The sequence below is a fragment of the Pteronotus mesoamericanus genome, unplaced genomic scaffold (assembly GCF_021234165.1).
Source record: "Pteronotus mesoamericanus isolate MK-2021 breed Mesoamerican mustached bat unplaced genomic scaffold, CSHL_Meso_final scaffold_167, whole genome shotgun sequence".
Classification (NCBI taxonomy): domain Eukaryota; kingdom Metazoa; phylum Chordata; class Mammalia; order Chiroptera; family Mormoopidae; genus Pteronotus; species Pteronotus mesoamericanus.
Window position 1 is genome coordinate 39423885 of NW_026555308.1, and position 18953 is coordinate 39442837.

General features: G+C 38.0%; 1 protein-coding gene across 2 annotated transcripts in view; it reads right to left on the reverse strand.

The window, feature by feature from the left end:
• Positions 1 to 18953, reverse strand: part of CAMK4 (calcium/calmodulin dependent protein kinase IV) — a 210993-nt gene that overhangs the window by 88986 nt on the left and 103054 nt on the right. For both annotated transcript variants that reach the window (XM_054589977.1, XM_054589979.1), the window contains 2 exons: positions 5944 to 6006; positions 3929 to 4011 (listed from right to left, as the gene is read on the reverse strand). In XM_054589977.1, coding sequence (XP_054445952.1) covers positions 3929 to 4011; positions 5944 to 6006 — 146 coding nt within the window. The remainder of the gene's footprint in view (positions 1 to 3928; positions 4012 to 5943; positions 6007 to 18953) is intronic.

Below are 18953 nucleotides of genomic sequence, written 5' to 3' on the forward strand. Positions count from 1 at the left end.
TGTCACTCTGGGAAGCATTTTTCTCAGCCTGTTGAGATCTTGTTTTTAAGTGGGTCCTTTGGTTGGCTCAAATAAACTAATAAACTCTTAGAAAGGTTTTTTTTACAGGTTTGGAAGTTCTTACACTGACATTGAACTTTTGCTCTCAGCAATGGTGGGGGAGAAAACTTTCCAAGAAAGAACAATAAAAACATGCTAAATATAATAATTTAAAAAATGTTTGAAGATATCAGAGAGTTACCAAGGAAGTAAAGGCTTCAGGAGTCAAGATCAAGCAGAGAAGAAAAACTCAGCAAAGCAAAGGGAACATCTGACGTGTCTGCTTTCCCTTTAAAGCCATTTGCTGCTTCTAAACCAGCAGCTGACAGGCTGAAGCTGAACAAAGCTTCTTGCGCCTGTCACAGGGTGGAGAGAACAGAAGTTGGCATTTAGGGTCTATCAAGGAGGGGAGGTGGGCTGGCAACATTCCCTGGCTTAAATCGGGACCCTTAAAGAGCAACAAGCCCTGTGAGTAAGATTGACAAGAAATAGATCTGCCTTTGGGAAGCCCAGCTCTGAATCAGCCCAATACGTGATTGAATTAAAGTGATATGTTCCTTAACTTAACTGCCTGCCAGATCAACAAAAATAAACTCTGCTCTTTTAGAAGGTAACAACATGTAAAGCCACAAATTTTAAGACCTTCTATATATAATGTTTAGCATTTGAACAGTATAATCAGGCAAGCAAAAGCATAGGAAGAAAATTGAAAATACGAGGCAATTTTAAAGTCCACATTATTCTGATACTGGGATTAGACAAAAATCAGGGACAACAGTATCTGTTTGAAAAATTTAATTAGAAAATTATAAGGATACTATTAAATTAGTTGTGTTAAAACAAAACCATTTTCTAAAACAAACAAAACTCAAAAATTTACTCTCAAAAATTTACACCACATCCACTTAAAAAGTTAATAAACTTCTAAGAGGTGAGACTAGATTGAGCAAGATGAAAGAGAAACACCTCTGGAGTTTTCTTTTAAAGATTTAATTTATTTATTTTTAGAGAGAGGGGAAGAGAGGGAGAAAGAGAAGGAGAGAAATAGCAATGTGAGAGAGTAAAATCCATCAGTTGCTTCTCTCGTACATGCCCCTTCTAGGGACAGAGACTGCAACCCAAGCATGTGATCGACTGAGAATCAAACTGGTGACATTTTGCTTTATGGAATGATGCCCAACCAACTAAGCCACTTCAGTCAGGGCTGGAACTTTCTTTTTTACATGATATCATAACTTTGTAGAGGTTTTTTTTGTGTGGGGGAATTTCCTTGGATACAAAAAAAAAATCACTGATTTTATTCCAAAACTTTTAATCAATTGTCCTAAGCAATTTACTCTTTGTATTCTATGTGCGATAGCAGAATTCACTTGGATTTTTACTATGCTTAGTTTTTTTTTAAAGCACCATAGAATAGATCTTTTAGTGCTAATAAAATACAACCATTTTGACTGCAATGTGCTAACATGATTATCTTTTCATCAATTGATCCTTTAGTTCATTTATTAGTACCATTAAGGCCATCATTAGACCAGGGATGAATTTTCATCATCACAATGAAATAAATTTGGTTTTTGACTTAAGAATAGAAAGTATATTATGATTTTTAACTCTCAAGAAGGAAAGCAATACATGGACAAAAATGCAGGATATATTTTCAGCTTGATGTAATTTTGAAGATAACTGTAGAATTAAGTAATTTAATAGAGAAACCCAGTTCATCTCAGATATGGCAACAGATACGTGGACAACAACATTCATGGGGGGGAAAACAGTTTCTTATCTAAAACCACAAGGAGTTTACAGAGTGGCTGAGTGCTTTACTGGCTGCCTGCCATTTTTTAGATGTGTTCTGTTAATTCTGAATATCTCCCATTTTCTCTGTAAGTGAAATTTATCAACAGCATTTAGTTTTTCATTTTTGTGTGAAGCTGAATTAACTCTATCCCATCAAAATCAACTAGGCAACAAGATGAGAAAACCAGATTTTTTTCATGAAAGAAAGGTTGAGAAAATGAGAAGGGACCCTGGATTCCAAAATAATTTGAACAAATAGAGATAGGTAGGTAAATAGTAAGTGCTATTGGTAGATAATAGCCTCTGCGTGACATCTCCATCCTACAATTACTTACAATTAAGAAACATGAGAGTTCTCTCTGATAGGCTGTAGTGAGCAGAGAAATATGTAATTTCTCTTTTGAGAGACTTTATGGCTATAAAACCAGCAGGATCTAACAATACATTGGTTCTAAATATACCTAAAGAAGGAATATGTTCAGGGAAAAGTCAGCTAAACAGGTTTTGAAAAAGGAGCCACTATTGGCAAATTTTGGCGACATTCAAATAAGCTAGTCCAGAAGAGTCTTCACTAAGCATGGGAACATGATGGTTTTAGAACAAGACTATCCTTATATAATGAATGATCAGACTGTCTCACATCAGAGACAGAGTGGATCAGAGTGTCTCGGCTTCCTTAGCATCATAGAGCTTCAAATTTGTTCTGAGGTTCGGAGAAGTTAATCAACTCACTCTAGGTTAGTTATTTTTCCTTTAAGTTAGCATTAGGAACCATGAGTATAGCTGTCAGCCAATCACCACAAGAAGTACGCATATCCTTTTAAAAAACGATGCCCACTTTTCTCAGCTGATTCGTTTAATTGCAGTGAATGGATCTACTGTTGAAGATACATATGTAGCACCAATCAAGCTCTGCCATTTTGTTCCTTCCTAGCTGAAGAGGCGAATCAGCACCAGGTACCATTAAAAACAGAACCTTTGAAAACCAATATAAATACTTTTGGGAGCTTTTGAAGAGGTAGCAAATTTCACTGGGTGGAGTTGGGGTGGGAATGAAGGGGAGAAGTTCTCCTCTCCCAACACACTCCACACCTATCCCCTTTAGATGTCTTCCTTCTCAGAGACTACTCACCTTAGTGGTTGCTCCTTCGTTCATTCATTCAGTGAATATTTATAGAGAAGTTACTGTGCTCCAGGCAATTAGGACATATCAGCAGTTCCCTCAATCTCCCTGCTTTCTGTAGTCCACATCTTTCTTAACCCATTTTTTTAATCAGCAAGATTTTTACATCTGTGCATAGCTTCTTACTATTTTTAATATATGCCTACTTAGTTCTTTGACTTTTTCCATTTTTATTATTATTTTTGATTACCCCAATGAACACAGCAAAGGGGTCCCAAGAGAGCATCAGGATGAACAGGGAATTCTTCTGAGAAGATGAGGAATGTGGGAAAGCTATGGAGGTTAAAACTTTTATCTCATACAGTTTGCCAATATTACACTCTACAAGTTATCTAGGCACACTTTCTACCATCCTCAAAACTCTGCCTCCTCAGGAGATGAACATATGAACAGACAACTAAAATTGGTTATTATTGGATATAGCGGAACATGTTTTTCTCTGCAATTTGGAACTCTTTACACAGCCTAAGAGAGAAAGTGGGCTTCAAAATAATTATTTGAAGAGTATTGATTTTTAAGAGCTTTTGGATCTTAACAGAAGATACTATTATAACACATTTAACTTTCTATAATATTCATTCAATGTTTCTCACAAAATATTTTCATAAATATTAGTTTAGATTTAGTATGACTTTAGAAATTGTTTTTTATTGGAGAGGTAAATGTTTGCAAAAGTAAATGGATATAGTGTTTCCCTTTTTGCTCACTAAGCATCCCAAATTTCATCCACTCACATCTCATCGGCTATCACTCTCCTTCCATTCTACACTACTCTTAAGATTTATTGAGTAGATGTATTAATTGGTATGATGTGTCATTATGAAAAATTTCAGGAGAAATTTCCCTTTGATTCTTTTTGGTGACTGGAAGCAAAGCCTTTCTGTCGTTGGATTTCCAGGACCAACTTACCTGTCAAACAGCTCTCCTCCTGTGACGAGTTCTAGGACCAGACTGATTTCTGTAGGAGTTTCAAATATCTCTTTAAGTTTTATCTGGAGAAAGATATAAAAAAACCACAAATTCCTTACTTTCACTTTTCTAAGAAACAGCCAAAGCTATGGCAAAACAAAACTCTATAATAGCAATGTGTTGGAACATCATCAACAAAGGATCCTTATGCACGTATCGGGGAGCCATTTGTCACTCTGGTTATCTTTATCAGTTACCTAGTTTATTCAAAGGTCCTTTTGAGATTTTATATTTTTTCTTTTGATATTTAGAAGATGCCTACCTTAGAAACACTTTCTAATTTTTATGAAAATATCCTGATTTCTAAATTGCTGCAGAATTTAGAAATAAAAGCAAATGAATAATACTTCCTAAACCATTTGAAAGCATCATGGTTGATGAAAATGCAAATGCCTCTTTCTCCTGGAAGGAACTTCAGATCATGGTTTAAGACAGAACAAGACCAGGTTACAGTATGTCTTTATGGAAAATATATCCCTCAGCTGCTTAAAGGTTGCTGGTGGATGAAGGAATACTCAGAAGAGTAGTAGTGGCAATATCTTGATTGACCATACCAGAGTTTTCATCACATTTAGATAATCCTTCCAATTTTGGATATTTTCCTTAATACGTCTGACAATCTAGTTACAGGACTAATCTACATTTGAAGAAAATTCTACACTCACTTCTCTTTGAAAGAAAAGCTATGGACAATGCAAAGGTGGTGACTGTATGTGGCAAATCTTGTTCATTGCTTACCCAAAGCCCTTCTCCCCCTACTTTATTGCAAACAGACCTTGAATGCGTGTAGGGAACAAAGGTCCTAGCTTCAAATTATGGGTCATAATTGGTGTGAGACACTTATGATGACCTTGTTCCCCATTTTCCCAATCTCCGTGAAGTTCAGCTTGCTCTTTTGACCAGCTTTGACCAACAAAATCTGAAGAGCATTCTGCTGCAGCTGGAAATTCTGGAAAGGCTTTTACTCATCAGACTCTGCTTATGGGGTCTTTTCACCTCTTTCTGTCTTGAATATAGGACAGAAGCTGGAGAAGGGTGTGGAGCAGCCATTTTTGGGCCATGAGGGAAAGGCATGAGGGCAACAGTGAATGCCCTGAGAAAGGCAGCATCATCAGCGCTGGGAAGGCGGCAGGTGTCTGGGTTCTGGGTGACATCACTGAGGAGCTGAACCAATGCTAGTGACTGCCTGCCTTCTGATTTCTTATAGACTAAGAAAAGTATTTGTTTAGACCACTGCATTCAAGTTTTCTGTTATTTATAGCTAAATGCATTGCTAACTCCTATAGTAAGTTCAAGCACTTTGCCTTGAGCCTCAGCATTGCAGGTCACTCTCCTGGACACAACTCTCTCAGAGAAACAAGTAAAATGTGTTCCTTAAGTAGTTGGCTCCATTCATAAAATCAAGTGATGGCCTATTCTTTTCACTTCACTGGCCCCAGGGAGCTTTTGCCAGACCTTCCCCTCAGTGCCTTTGTCTGGACATAGCCTAGAGCAAAGCTTCTGAAGACATTTTATTTTCCACATTCGAGCAAGTCATTTATTTGAATCTTCACATTATTTCTGAAGCAGATACCCTCTCTGAGGAGACTGAAATGACTTTGGAAAGCAATGCATTTTCTTCAGAAGCTTTTTCAGAGGAAGGAAAAAGCCAGTGTTTTAGCAGAGCAAAACAAAGTGATTTGAATTTTAGCTATCCTTTTATGCATGAAAATAAAGATGGTATATATTGCTGATCTGTCTATTTTTAAAACTCTTTCTAAAGGTACAGTATTTAAGATTTATTCAGCTGAAGAATTGCAAAATGTGACGCGATAAGGACAAGAGCCTGGTGACTGCGGCTGTTTACTGGTGGTGGAAGAATCCCTTTCTCATTATCAGTGTGGACAGTAAAAACCCCACAAATCCCATTCTATAACTTTGGAGATTATTTGAAATAGTAGTTAAAAACCACTTACAATGTTTGGATGTGAGAGGCGAAGAAGAACTCCTATTTCAGTTCTTACAATCTTTTTGTCCACCTAAAGGCAAAATGAAAGAGACAAGCTGAAAGAAACTCCCACCTTAGAAATGCCTTAATTATGGCAAAGAATAAGAAACAGCAATAGCCACCTGGGTGAATCAGGTAATTGGCAGAGGATCTTCTAAGTTTTTTCTTATGTCTCCTTCATTCCCAGCACCCTCTTATTTGTTCCCCCATGTCTTTCTCTCTGCTTCATACACAAAGTGGAGCTAGTTACAAATACGGGTCACAACTTGTCAGACCTCTTACAAGGCATTTTTCTTATCAAAAGTCATTCTTATTGCCACTAGGACATAAGTTCATCTCAAGCTACTCTTCTTCCTCTTCCTTTCTTTTATGGATTCCTGTCCCCAACCCATGGGAGCTGTCAACCGCTGCACCTGCCTTTCTTGCACAGGCCTGGGCACATAAGCTGCCGAACCACTCAGAGGACTCTGGTCCCTGGTCACTGTGATTGGGTCAAGGAGATCCACCAGGCCCAAATCATCCCTGTCATGATCCTCCCTAGAAATTTTACTCAAATAATCAAGAAATAGGTATTACCTTTGAAATTGTGGGATCAAAAAAAGGATACAGCATGCCACTACCAGTAACCAATTTTGATACCATAAGGAAACCACTTACCTGGAAACAAAGTCAAAAAAGAAAACCAAAACATTTCTGAGAGATGAAGAATGAGTACCGGTGACATAATATAACCCACTGGATTCAGTTATGCATAAGCCAGTTTGCTATTTGAACTTTCTTATTAAATGAGCCACTAAATTTCCTTTCCTATCTAAGTTATCCAGAGTTAGTTTTCTGTTGCTTGCCACTAAGGAACCCTAGTTGGTTCACTACTTGATCTCTAAGTTTAAAACAGTAGCCATTTACTTTAGGATATTAAAAAATTAGGAGGGCTTCCCTTTTCTAGGCCAATGATTAACTCTTTTAATCATAGTAAATTAAAGTTTTAGATCCTAAAAGTCATATACTAGAAAGAAAATCCACCATAGCAATATATGGATAACACCTTCACTCTTGCTGCGGTCTCTGCCACCTGAGCTGCCCAGAACCCTCTTACTGGCAGAGCTCACATGGTTTTAGAAACGAACATGCAGAGGTTTATGTGCAATTCACAGCCAAGCTCTGTGGGCATAACCAAGAGACACGGCTTCAAATGGAGAATGAACTCTACCATTGAAGTTACATCCAAGGGTGTAACTTGAGGAACCAAGGGTGGACCTGAGAAAAATTCCAATCAGGATTCAATGGTGATAACCAGACATACTTTCAATATAATGATAAGCATTCATTTAATTTTTATTCTCTAATAAAAACATTAGCCAACAAGGATATATGCTTTGAAAATAAAGAATATCCAATGGAATTTTATAAACTTTATATGTCTTTTTGCTTGGTGGTAACATATAAACATATATTTTTTTTAAAGATTTTTATTAATTTATTTTTAGAGAGAGGGTAAGGGAGGGAGAAAAGGAGGGAGGAAACATTGATGTATGAGAGAAATATCTATCAGTTGCCCCCAGCCAGGGACTTGATCCGCAACCCAGGCATGTGCCCTGACTTGGAATCGAACTGGTGACCTTTTCATTTGCAGGGTGACTCCCAGCCCACTAAGCCACACCAGGAAGAACTATATATATTTCCTGGCAAATATAATTTTGCCAGAACCTAGAGTGCCTTAACTAAAGACAGGTTCACCATTTATAAATGCCTTTAGTTTCTATGAGAAGAAAAGACATTTATAAGAAATTGCTAAAGAATTTTCATTCCAATAAAAGATTTTTCAAGAGTCTCCTGTTTCATCACTGTACATAATAAAACATTAAATAGCCATATGGTCATGTTAAAGCTTCTTAAACTATAATACAAGTTTTGATAATTTATATGGCTAATTAGAAGGCTCTGGGTGTTTTAACACATTTAACACGTGTCAGAGAAAATTTAAATTATTGAAATTAATTCACAGTGCAAAAAAAAATATATTCTACTGGAATAAATACCAGTCTGTGCAATTCAGCATACTTCTGAGAATATTCATAAATATCCTTCATAAAATTGCAGCAAGTTATAAATTTCAACTAAGAAGAGTAAATAAAGATATGATCTGTGTATATAATATCTAAAAACCAATATGAGGCAGTTACACAGGGGAGAACGCTGTGAACAAAAAAACACAAACCAAAACACCAAGTTGGCAAGAAGTAACCACGTGACTGCACGTGGAAGCGACAGGCCCTGGGGCATTCACAGCGAAGGAACAGAGAGACGCACACAGTGCCGTGTGACTCGGGAACTCTGGGAACTGCTGCTCCAGCCGGTCCCAGACACTAAACTATCATACAACTCAAACTATGTATTAATCAAAATGTTTTTAGTGATAAGTAACATCCAGCTCAAACTTGCTAAAGCCAAAAAGGTAGTTTAGCATATATAACTGGGAAGTCGTAGTGAATCTATCTTCAAACATAGCTAAATCTAGGGGTTCTAATTCAAACACTGTAGTGTTTTATCTCCCACCGACCCCAAAGTATAGAACTGTGGAAAAAGGCAAAATATATAAATTATTAATGGATAAATACATAGCAAAATGTCTTTAAATTTTCACAAGCATTTTCTTCTGCAGAGCTTCTGCTTAATTGAGCATCCTGTTTTCTGATATATCAACAAGTCCATGTCACTGACGTGCTTGGTGAAAAGACTTGACAACTGAAGCTTTGTTAAATTGAAGGTAGTTTTAGCCTATAAGGATTTGAAAGTTAAAAATTTCCAACATACAAAAATCTGTTACAACATGCAAATATTAAAAGAGGGACACAAAATATGTTGAGGTTTTTCCACATGAGGCTAGTGTCTCCAGTGACTATGGAATTTTCACCAAGTCTGAGTATTCTTATTATCTGCTTGAGCTAACAGAAACCTGGACACCTCATGACTATGTTTTTCGCAGTCTTCTCAAAGTGGTGACTTGTCTTTGTCTGTCTCTGTGGGCAATGTGCCACAGGGCCCAGAGTGAAGTGTCCTAGCTTGTCATTGCTAGGTCCAAACCATTTCTCTTCCCTTGTCCCTCCAAAATTCCAGCTGCTTTGAAATGTCTGCCATCAACCAACACAACCTGCAACTTCTTGTAGTCATCTTCCCATCTCCTTATTACTCACCCTATACTAAACATTTTAGCATATTTCAGCAACTTTCTCTCAATCACTGATCCTATCATTTTAATAGCTTCAGCTTTCATGCAGATGATCCATTCAACATCCCTGTCTTTCAGTTGTTTCTTTTTGACCATTTCCTCAATGCCAACTATCATTCCGCTACTTCTTAGTCACCCATTCCCATAGTCACATCCCAGGCTTTATCACTGTCATTGATTGTGCCACTTCAAAGACATTGATTTCTAACATCACACTCTCTGCTTTCTACCTCTTATATATTTAACTTTCTCTTAACTTAGATTCCATGGCCCATTAGTATAAGCAATGACCTGCACATTCCCCCAACTTCTTTGCTCTTACCTTTCTCTGTTCTATTTGCCAGGAAAAACCCTTAATGTGGTTAACTCTGCTCTTCTCTTACCCTATGTCTGTGCCTGAACTGAAGTGTTTGGAAGAAAACACACAATCATTACAATTGGTTCCATTTTCAATTTATAACCACAAATATCCAGCTCTCTCTAAAATAGAACATTTTTCATTTTCTCCTTCAAACCTCCAATATTACCTCTTTCCTTCACTCTCCTATCACAGACTTGCTTCTAATTCACTGAGAAGGTATAAACAATCCAAAGAGAACACAACCTTTTCACCACCCAATCTATCAACCTATATACAATCTGTATCCGATTAACTTCATCTATTTATTCTGCAGATATTTTTGAGTATTTACTACTTAAAGATGCTATTCTGAGCATGAGGATACAACAGTGAACAAATTGATAAACTTCCTAAAAAAATTTATGCTCCAAGAAGCTTATGTTCTACTGAAGACAGAAAATGAACAAATAAATAAAGGTCCAAAGTTGCTAAGTACTAAAAGAGAAAAAAACAAAAGAAAAGAAAACAAAACAAAACAAAACCCATGGTAAGGGAGATAGGGTGATGAGGGTGCTACTTGAGTTGGAGAGCCAGGAAAGGTCTCGCTGGTAAAGTAACAGGACACAGCCACTTGGATCTGAGGGAAGAGTGCTCCTGAAAGAGAAGCAAAGGGCCTCAGCTCTAAATGGGGTTTGACACAATCGAGTGAGAGCAAGGAAGCCAGTTTAGCCAGAGCAAAGTGAGAGAGGAGGAGAGCAGTAGATGATGACAGAGGCTTCTCACGACCAAAAGCTGGGTCACGAAGAGCCATGCTGAATGTGGTAAGGACTTGGTATTTCAGTGTTAGAGAGATCAGACATAATTGGTAGGTTTTGAGAGAGGTATGGGACGACTCTAGTTAAGTTTTAGAAGGTTATGTTGAATCCTGTAGGGATGAGGATGATGGAAAGAGTAAAAGCAGGGTAGACTCAATAAGGGCTTACGGCAGTTACCCGGGTGAGAGATGGTGGAGGTTTGGGCACAGGTGGTATAATGAAGGAGGAAGAAGGGGATGGATAATTTTAAGGAAGAGCCAACAGTATTTGAAGATAAACTGCCTCTGGGGTGTTAGAGAAAGAGAAGTGTAAAGGCCGACTGCTATTTTTTTTTTTTTCAGCCCAAGAAAAGGGTAGAATAACATTGCCATTTCTGAGATGGGGAAGGTGGGAGAGAAGCAGGTTCAGGAAGATGCTATTACCGTTTGGCCCTGTCCATTGTACTTAACTCATCTACTCTTTGTCCCATTTTACTCCAGCTCACTTATCATCTAGTTGACTTTTGAAGAAGCCAAGATTATTTCCATTTCCGGGCCTTTCCACTCCGTACTTGATAGCCTTTGTCTTGAATGTTCTTCTCCCAGATCTTTCAGTGCGAGTTTGGATCCAATGGAGAGGAGGATGGAAGGGGCAGCTACACAGAAACAGTTCAGAGGTGGAGGCAGTGATGAGCACTGGACACGGTGGGATGGGACAGGAAGGAGATTTAAGTTGTAGGGACCTAATATCTATTTTACATTCAACACTGACGAGCATAGCACTAATCTTGTTCTGATCAGTATGGGAAGACAAACTCTAATAGAGCATTTCAATCAAATAAGCTTGGTTTTGCAAATTGTGACAGTATTTTTTGGTAGTTCTGTTAATAACCATCTCTTACTCCCTGCAGACTCTATGATATGGGGAGAGCAAAAACCTTAAAAGGAGAGATTTCCCATGGAGGAGGAGCCCAAAGGTTGGAATGGAGTTTGGGAAAGACAAAAATGGCTCTGAGTAGCTCAGCCAGGAAACAGACACGTATATCAGAACCTGAAACATCTGTAAATCAGATAGATTCAAAACAAGGCGGCTTCTCTGAGTAAGATTACCTCCTCTCCTTCATTCTTAGATTCTAATATATAAGACTTCTTGCTTGCAGATGCCAGAAATTCTGTCACAAGGAACAGTCTTGTATTTTACAGTGAATGAAACAGGTTTAAAATCCTGGAAGGGATAACATACTAAACAAAGTTTATGCAAAAGATTTGGCTGATGCCAGACTCATTAGAAACAGTTTTGACTTAATAGAAGGAGAGAAAGAGAGAGGAGAATGTGTTGTATAAAGTAGAAAGGACTTTATATCTTTATACACCTGTTGGGTTTTTTTTTAATCTCCATATCTCACTCTGGGATTAAGAATATATGGGGGTTACCCTGATTTAACACCACTCATATTAGAAAGGTCTCATTCCTTAGCCCCTCACCCCTCGTCCTGTTTCTAAAGCAGATCGCTGCCTCTCTTCTCAGAAAACCTCCCGAGAGTTTTCTCTGCATTCTTTTTCTACTTCCTCCCCTGCCCATATATTCGTCCAGGCGATCCAGTCTGGCCTCATCTAAGCACTCATCCAAATGGCTTTTAGAGAAGAAGTTAGTGGCCTCTTTGGAAGAGCTACTTGGAGCCAAACTGCTGGCTACTTTTCTGATTGCATCTTATCTTGTCAGCAGCATTAACATGATGATATTTGATCACTCCCTTCTTCAAACAAAATGGATTATTCTATGTCATCATTCTGGTCTGATGTCTCTGTTACTTGAAAGGCTGCAGTAGTGCTGTAATACTTCCTAACTGATCTTCCTGTTCTGATTCTTTTAAACTGTAAATCAGATCACGTCATTCTCCAACTTAAACTCCATTGCTGTCATCCCACTGTTCTTAAAATAAACACAAATTCCTTACCATGAGCCATAAAACTCAAGATGTTTTGGCTACACCCTTTTGATCCGATAGGCCATTCACCTCCCAGACCGGGCTCCAAGGCCTTTGCACTTGCTATCTTCTCTTCTGCTAGACCTCACTTCACTCAGAGAGTAACTAGAGGCCTCCCCTGGCCACTCCATCAAAAGTAGCTACCTACACATATACACAGACACACGCCATGAATCATTTAGAAACATCTATGTTATCATTTAATTACTAGATAATTATTTGATTCTTCCACCAAAACATAAACTCCATGACAGCTAGAGTTTTGTCTGTTTTGTACACAGCGGTATCCCCAGCATTATATCCCAAAACCTGGTATATAGCAATTTGTTGAATGAATGAATGAATGAATGAGAGTTGGAGCTAGTGTTTGAATACAAAAGGTTGGTAGTTCAAGGAAAAAAAAATCCCAGGTTTAATAGCTTTGGTTAGATGAGATTAGAACTTGGTTAGTCAGTTTGCCCCCTGCCATTCAGGTCTGTATGACTTCTTTTTGTCATGTTATCTATGCCAGTGGAGTGAAGAACGCCTGTTTCACAGGCAGAGCTAAACACCCAGGTCTTTTAGAGCCTGCACAGATCATAGCTTGTGATTTCCAAACTGTGAGCCACCAAGGGTTACCGCACCACTTACTTAATATTTCATTCTCCTAAGAGAAATGAAGACTGTTCCAAGAAATGTAATTAACTAAAGCTCCACTGCAGCAGGTACTGATTACGTGTCTGCTCTGCTCCCCATCATAGGCCATAGAGATTTCACAGGGGCCAAAAGGAGTCCTGTTCTTCTGCTTCAAAGAGCACACCTTGTCTTTAACTTGTATGATCCATGTTTTATATCAAACACAACCACGCAAAAGATAAAATGAGAATGAAGTGATGAACATTAAGCAATGATAACAGTGAGAACTGAAGTGTACTATGCATTCCCAAAGAAGGCGTTGTGAGACCCTTAGTGAGCAGAGGGCTCTAGGGTTGCAATTGTGAATTCATTGCTTTGTCTGTGCCCACTAGGGGGACAGTTTAAGAGAAAAGCCTTGCTGGGTCCCTACTCTCACATTCCCCATTGAGGTGATTCTTACAAAAAACTAAAAAATAAAAAGATATCCCATGATAAAAAATGAATACAAAGTAAGCCTCCTAAATTCTTTTGTCAAATTCATGTTGCCAGGGCTTGAGGGAAATAAACACTTTTATAAAATATACTTTTGAAGAAAATAAATACTTTTATAAAAATATCATAGCCACATTTTTAAAAAAATGTGAAATATAAAAAAATAAGAGTGAGGAACATATTCACCACTATCATGCCACTATCACTAGCACTTTGTTTTATTTTCTTTCACCTTTTTAAGTTGTGCATATTTATTTACATATTTTTCATATTAAAATAGAATTTTGTTTCTTACAATGTTCACTAAAGATACTCTAAAATTTTAAGGATACCTCATGTTCATAAACAGAATGTGAAACAGCTTCCTAGGGGCCTGGTATTACCGATGGCTGACCAATGGCTATCCGATGGTTAGACACTCATGGTTTTTTACACTTTGTTACTCATATAAATTATTATGCAATAAACATCTTTGACAGTACATTATTTTTAAAACTGCAATTTGAGTCCTGGCTCTGTCATTTGGAGTCCTGTATCAAGTCACTTATCTTTTATGAAGATTATTTCAAGTTCTTCATGCATAAAATGGGGATGATAATTGCTACCTTCCAGTATGATTGTTGTTAGGATTAAATCAGAATATGTGTGAAATCTCCCAGCACATGGTAGATATTCAGGAATGTTAGTGCCTGTCCTGAAATAATTTGTAAAAGTAGGGTAAACATTTTCTGGTCTTCTATTTGCAATTTTCTAAGTCTTCCCAAAAAACTTACTGCAATTAAAAGAAACTAAATTTAGAAATATTGGGATTCACAAGAGCATTCAGCTCCAGTAAAAACAATGTCTAATAAACATGAAACATGATTTTATTTTTCTTTTTTCTAAAAGTGGAAGGCAACCTCATCAAAAATGTTAAACTCTACCCAATATAACCTTCTTGCTTTGTGGTAATCAAAGAGGGAATTGATGCCTGTTGGCATTTAAATTAAATAAATCTTCCTCCACCTTCCCTGAAGACTGGGATAAGGGCTGTACTCTCTTGGTTAAGCTTCAGGGAGGTTCTAAGATGGTTTCTTGCATTTATTAATTGCTGTTGACCACCACAGTCACCCCTGAGGTATGCAGACCTGGGTATCAGCCAGGTCCTGCAGACATTTAAGTTCTAATAGAAATGTGACAAATGGCACCATTTCTTTTTAGTGCCTTTGGTAACTTTTACATGGTCAAAAGGGTACTTTTCATAATGTTTTCTAAATTACCCAGAAGGAATGAAAACAGGACTCCTAATTTTATATTTTGTTCTTTTTAAAAAATATTTTGTTTATGCTATTACAGTTGTACCAATTTTTCCCCCCTTGCTCCCTCCACCCAACCCCCCACTCCCATAGTCACTCCCCGCACCATTGCCCATGCCCATGGGTCACGCGTGTATGTTCGTTAACTAATCCCTTCACCTTCTTTCAACCAGTCCCCAGGTTCTCCCTACCTCTCCCAGCTGTCAGTCCGTTCCAGGTTTCCATACCTCTGATTTTATTTTACTCCTTAGTTTATTTTATTCATTAGATTCCACATATAAGTGAGATCATATTCTATTTGTCTTTCACTGACTGGCTTATTTCACTTAGCATTAATAGTATTCAGGTCCATCCATGCTGTCATAAAAGGTAAGATTTATGCTGTATAGTATTCCATTATGTAAGTGCACCACAGCTTTTTTACCAACTCATCTATTGATGGGCACTTAGGCTGTTTCCAGATTTTGGCTATTGTGAATGACACTGCTCTAAACATAGAGGTGCATATATTCGGTTGGTGGGAATGCAGACTGGTGCAGCCACTGTGGAAAACGGTATGGAATTGCCTCAAAAAATTAAAAATGGGACTGCCTTTTGACCCAGCGATTCTACTTCTGGGAACATATCCTAAGAATCCCGAAACACCAGTTCAGAAGAATAATTTTATATTTCTTTCATTGGAAAGCAATTAGTTGCACAATTGCTAAACCATTTGAAGTGAGCGGCAGGACAATGTATATGCTCAGAGGCCCTGAGATACCCCTTTGATCTTAAAACTAAGTGATTATCTATTAGTTATACAACTAAGTAATTAGATATTTAAGAAGCTTATGACTTTGTAACTTATAGCTTAACGAATACAAAAAAATGCTCCTGAAACATTAGAATTTTAAGCCTCATCAGTTCTGTCATTGGTTGAATCCCTTACTGAGGGTAGCTTTGAATATGGGAAAATGGGGACACTCTTAAAAGCTTTAGTTCCTTGCCTGCTTTTTTCTAAGATAATTAAGACCTTTGAATACCCTGGATAATATTACTCAAGAATGCTAAGAACTTCCTCAAAAACAAACAAACAAAACAAAACAGGAGTGGTTGTGGGAGGGGAGGAGAATGCTTTTAAATGACTTCAGAAGTAATTTTAAAAGTAATACAATTGTTCTGTGGGGCTGGACTTGGAAAAAGAGATCTTAATGATTTACGGTTTGAAAAAAATTTCCACTATTGATTGGGCTCCATGGCAGTGTTCTCCCTCCCTGTGGAAATATGGATTTGACTGCCTTGCTGAGGAAGCATCTTAACGTGCATAAACCTGAGCTTCGCTTTTCTGTGGATACCAGATCCTTTCAGAATCAGAAACTAAAGTTTCAGCTCAGACCTCAACATCCTTTTTTTTATAGGAATGTGCACATTCTCAGTGCACTCCCATCCGCATGTGCTTAAGTCTCTTCTGTGTTCAAGGACTCAGAGTTTAAAAGCTCCTCGTGAAATGCGGAGCGAGGTGGATAGGCACACATTCCACGCTGATGTCGTAGCACTGCTCCCTCTCGGATACTTTCCAGCACTACTTTAAACTGAAAGAGACTCAAACTTGAAAAACAAAAATATCTTTGACTAAAGATTTTAAGTATTTTCACTCCCAGATACCTGGAGGTACCTATCTTAGGTGGAATTTGAATTGTCACAGAAAATAGACACTACTTTTAAATGAATTTTCAGATGTAAGTGTGATAGGTAAAGTTTGACACCCACATTCCCTTTTTTAAAAATCTATCAGAATTTAAAACATGAGGATGGTAATTTTGGATCTGCTGTGATGTATCAATAAAAGAAGTCATTCAGGGCTTATATTGCTTTATTACATATGTCATACCTTGCAACTCCTCAAGACATCTAAATGTGTCCTGATGCCATGATGGAAAAAGAGCTATAGACTATTCTGATTTCAAAATCTCAAGGAAAAGTTCCTCCTGGTGAGAGCTTGCTATGTCATGGGGAGGGGGGAGTATTGTAGATATAACCATCCAGTGATATATTTTTCAGATTTCTGCGGTAGAGATAAGTATGGCCAGCTTTAAGTGAATTTATCCTGTGCTACTGACACTTGCAGCAGAAAGGAAATTGGAACTTGATATACAGAGCTGCACCGGCGCCATCAATGCAGATCCATCCACCATCAGGACAAAAAGCAGAAAGGATCTTAGCGAGAAATGCACATATGTTATACACCCCTAGTTGTTATTATTTCCTTTGTTAGTGGATATTGCATGCCGAGACTCATTCCACGAAGGTTTTAACAGCATTGAAAAAGAAATATGTTGCTTGTCTTCTCTGCACATAGGGAATATTATGTATCCTTGTTTCACAGTGTGACTTAGGACGGCACTGAGCTTCTCTGTGTCTGTGTATCAGTGAAGGCTTTTTCATCTTCTATGTTTAGCAACAAGCAACATCTAGTTTCAGTCCTAAATAAGGGCTATGAACACTCCTGACTGCTTATTTGTCTTATTCTCTATCAGGACCTAGTTGGTATTAAGTGGAAGGGCCCAGATTTGGGACCCAAAAGCCCCGTGTTCATATTCTATAAGCTATTGTATACTTTGGACATGCCACTTCTGTAAAACTCTTGTAAGCAATACACTCCCATGGGATATTTTGCATTAATATGCAACGGAGGTTACCACGTAGCATTTAATAATTAAATATGGGTTCCATTCTTATTAGCATTATGTTCTTTTACCGTTAAAACTACTGAAGTGGAATACAGTAATTTATGTGCTTACTTAAAAAAAAGTTGAAAGTGAATTGAATACTGAAAATTATTTGGACCTCTTCTAATTAATATCTTCTGCACACAGTCATTTGCTTCCTCTCTTGTGGCGTTCCATCACTTGATCTTTTTAAAGCCCTGTTTCTCTTCTCTTTTTTTTACTTTGGAGGGATGGATGCATCATTCAACTTTGTACCATAAAGGAATGTAAAAATAAAGATTAAGAATGTTCTCCCTGTTAACATTGAGACTATGGCTTTTGTCTTTCTCAGTAAGCTGTGAGTCCTAAGTTTGCTGCGAGGCTGACAGGCTGTGTCCCCTCTGGCTCTCTCAGCTCTCCTGCGTGTGGCCCATTGGGTACCCATCCCCAGCTCTGATCCCCTGACCTTGGGCTGCTCTCAGCCTTCCTGCTGCCCGGCAGTTCTCCTTTAGTTACAAGGCCATTCTCACTCAGCTCTCTGAGAAATGTCTAGCCTTTTTCTTCTACTAGGGTACATGACCTACGCTATCTCTCTAACATTTCCTCTGTTTTTGGCTAGTTATAAATCTCCTCTTTCTTCTCCACAGACTCCGTATAAAAGACAAAGATCACTTTAGCTCCAACCACCCACTACTTATAAAAGTACTAGAGGGTTAAATATGATAACTTCAGTGGATGGTGTAACTGCAAAGTGTGTTTTGTTTTGGGCAACAAAACATAGGCATATGCCTATATTCTCATTCATTCTTTTTATCTCCCCTACCTCCTACCTTCCCCCTCCCCCTTGCCTCAGCTTGCCTCTGAATTAGAGTGTTTATTTAAAAAACATAACAAAATACCTATGAGAGTTTACTATAATGACACGATGGATAAGCAAGTTGAACTGTATCAGATTCTAGCAATATTTCTATCAAAAAGAGAAGACAAATCAAACTACAACAACTAATTCTCTACAAGAATGTTCAGACTTCCAAGTGACTCCTTGAATGGTGAAGCATACCAATTGGGCCAAGATTTGAACATTCTACCCCACTACCTTTCTTCTCTTGTAGACATATAATTGTCACAAACAGATTAGAAATAACCCTGTTCCTATTCCAGGAAACCTGGTTTAATAGTCCCTATGGAAATCAATAGGTTCCAACTGACAGAATGCTTGGAGAAGTTTCGCTTCACTTGATGCGGTTTGTTATCTGCAAACTACTTTCCTTAATGTGTTATGAGGCCTCAATTGGGCCCAAAAAGTCTATTTCAGCCAGTGATTTATTATCCTCCTCTTAGTCACTGACCAAAGGTGGCCTTGCCTACACTTCCAGAGCATACTCATGAATGGTTAAAAGTGGCTACAGCAGTGTTCAAAAGATGCAGATCTTTAACCCACCTTGACCCAGCCATCTCTTATGTAAATCATAGCAACTGGAAAATGAATGGTCCATGGTTAGTTTCCTGTGTTCTCACAGAGTAGACAGAAAGAGAAAA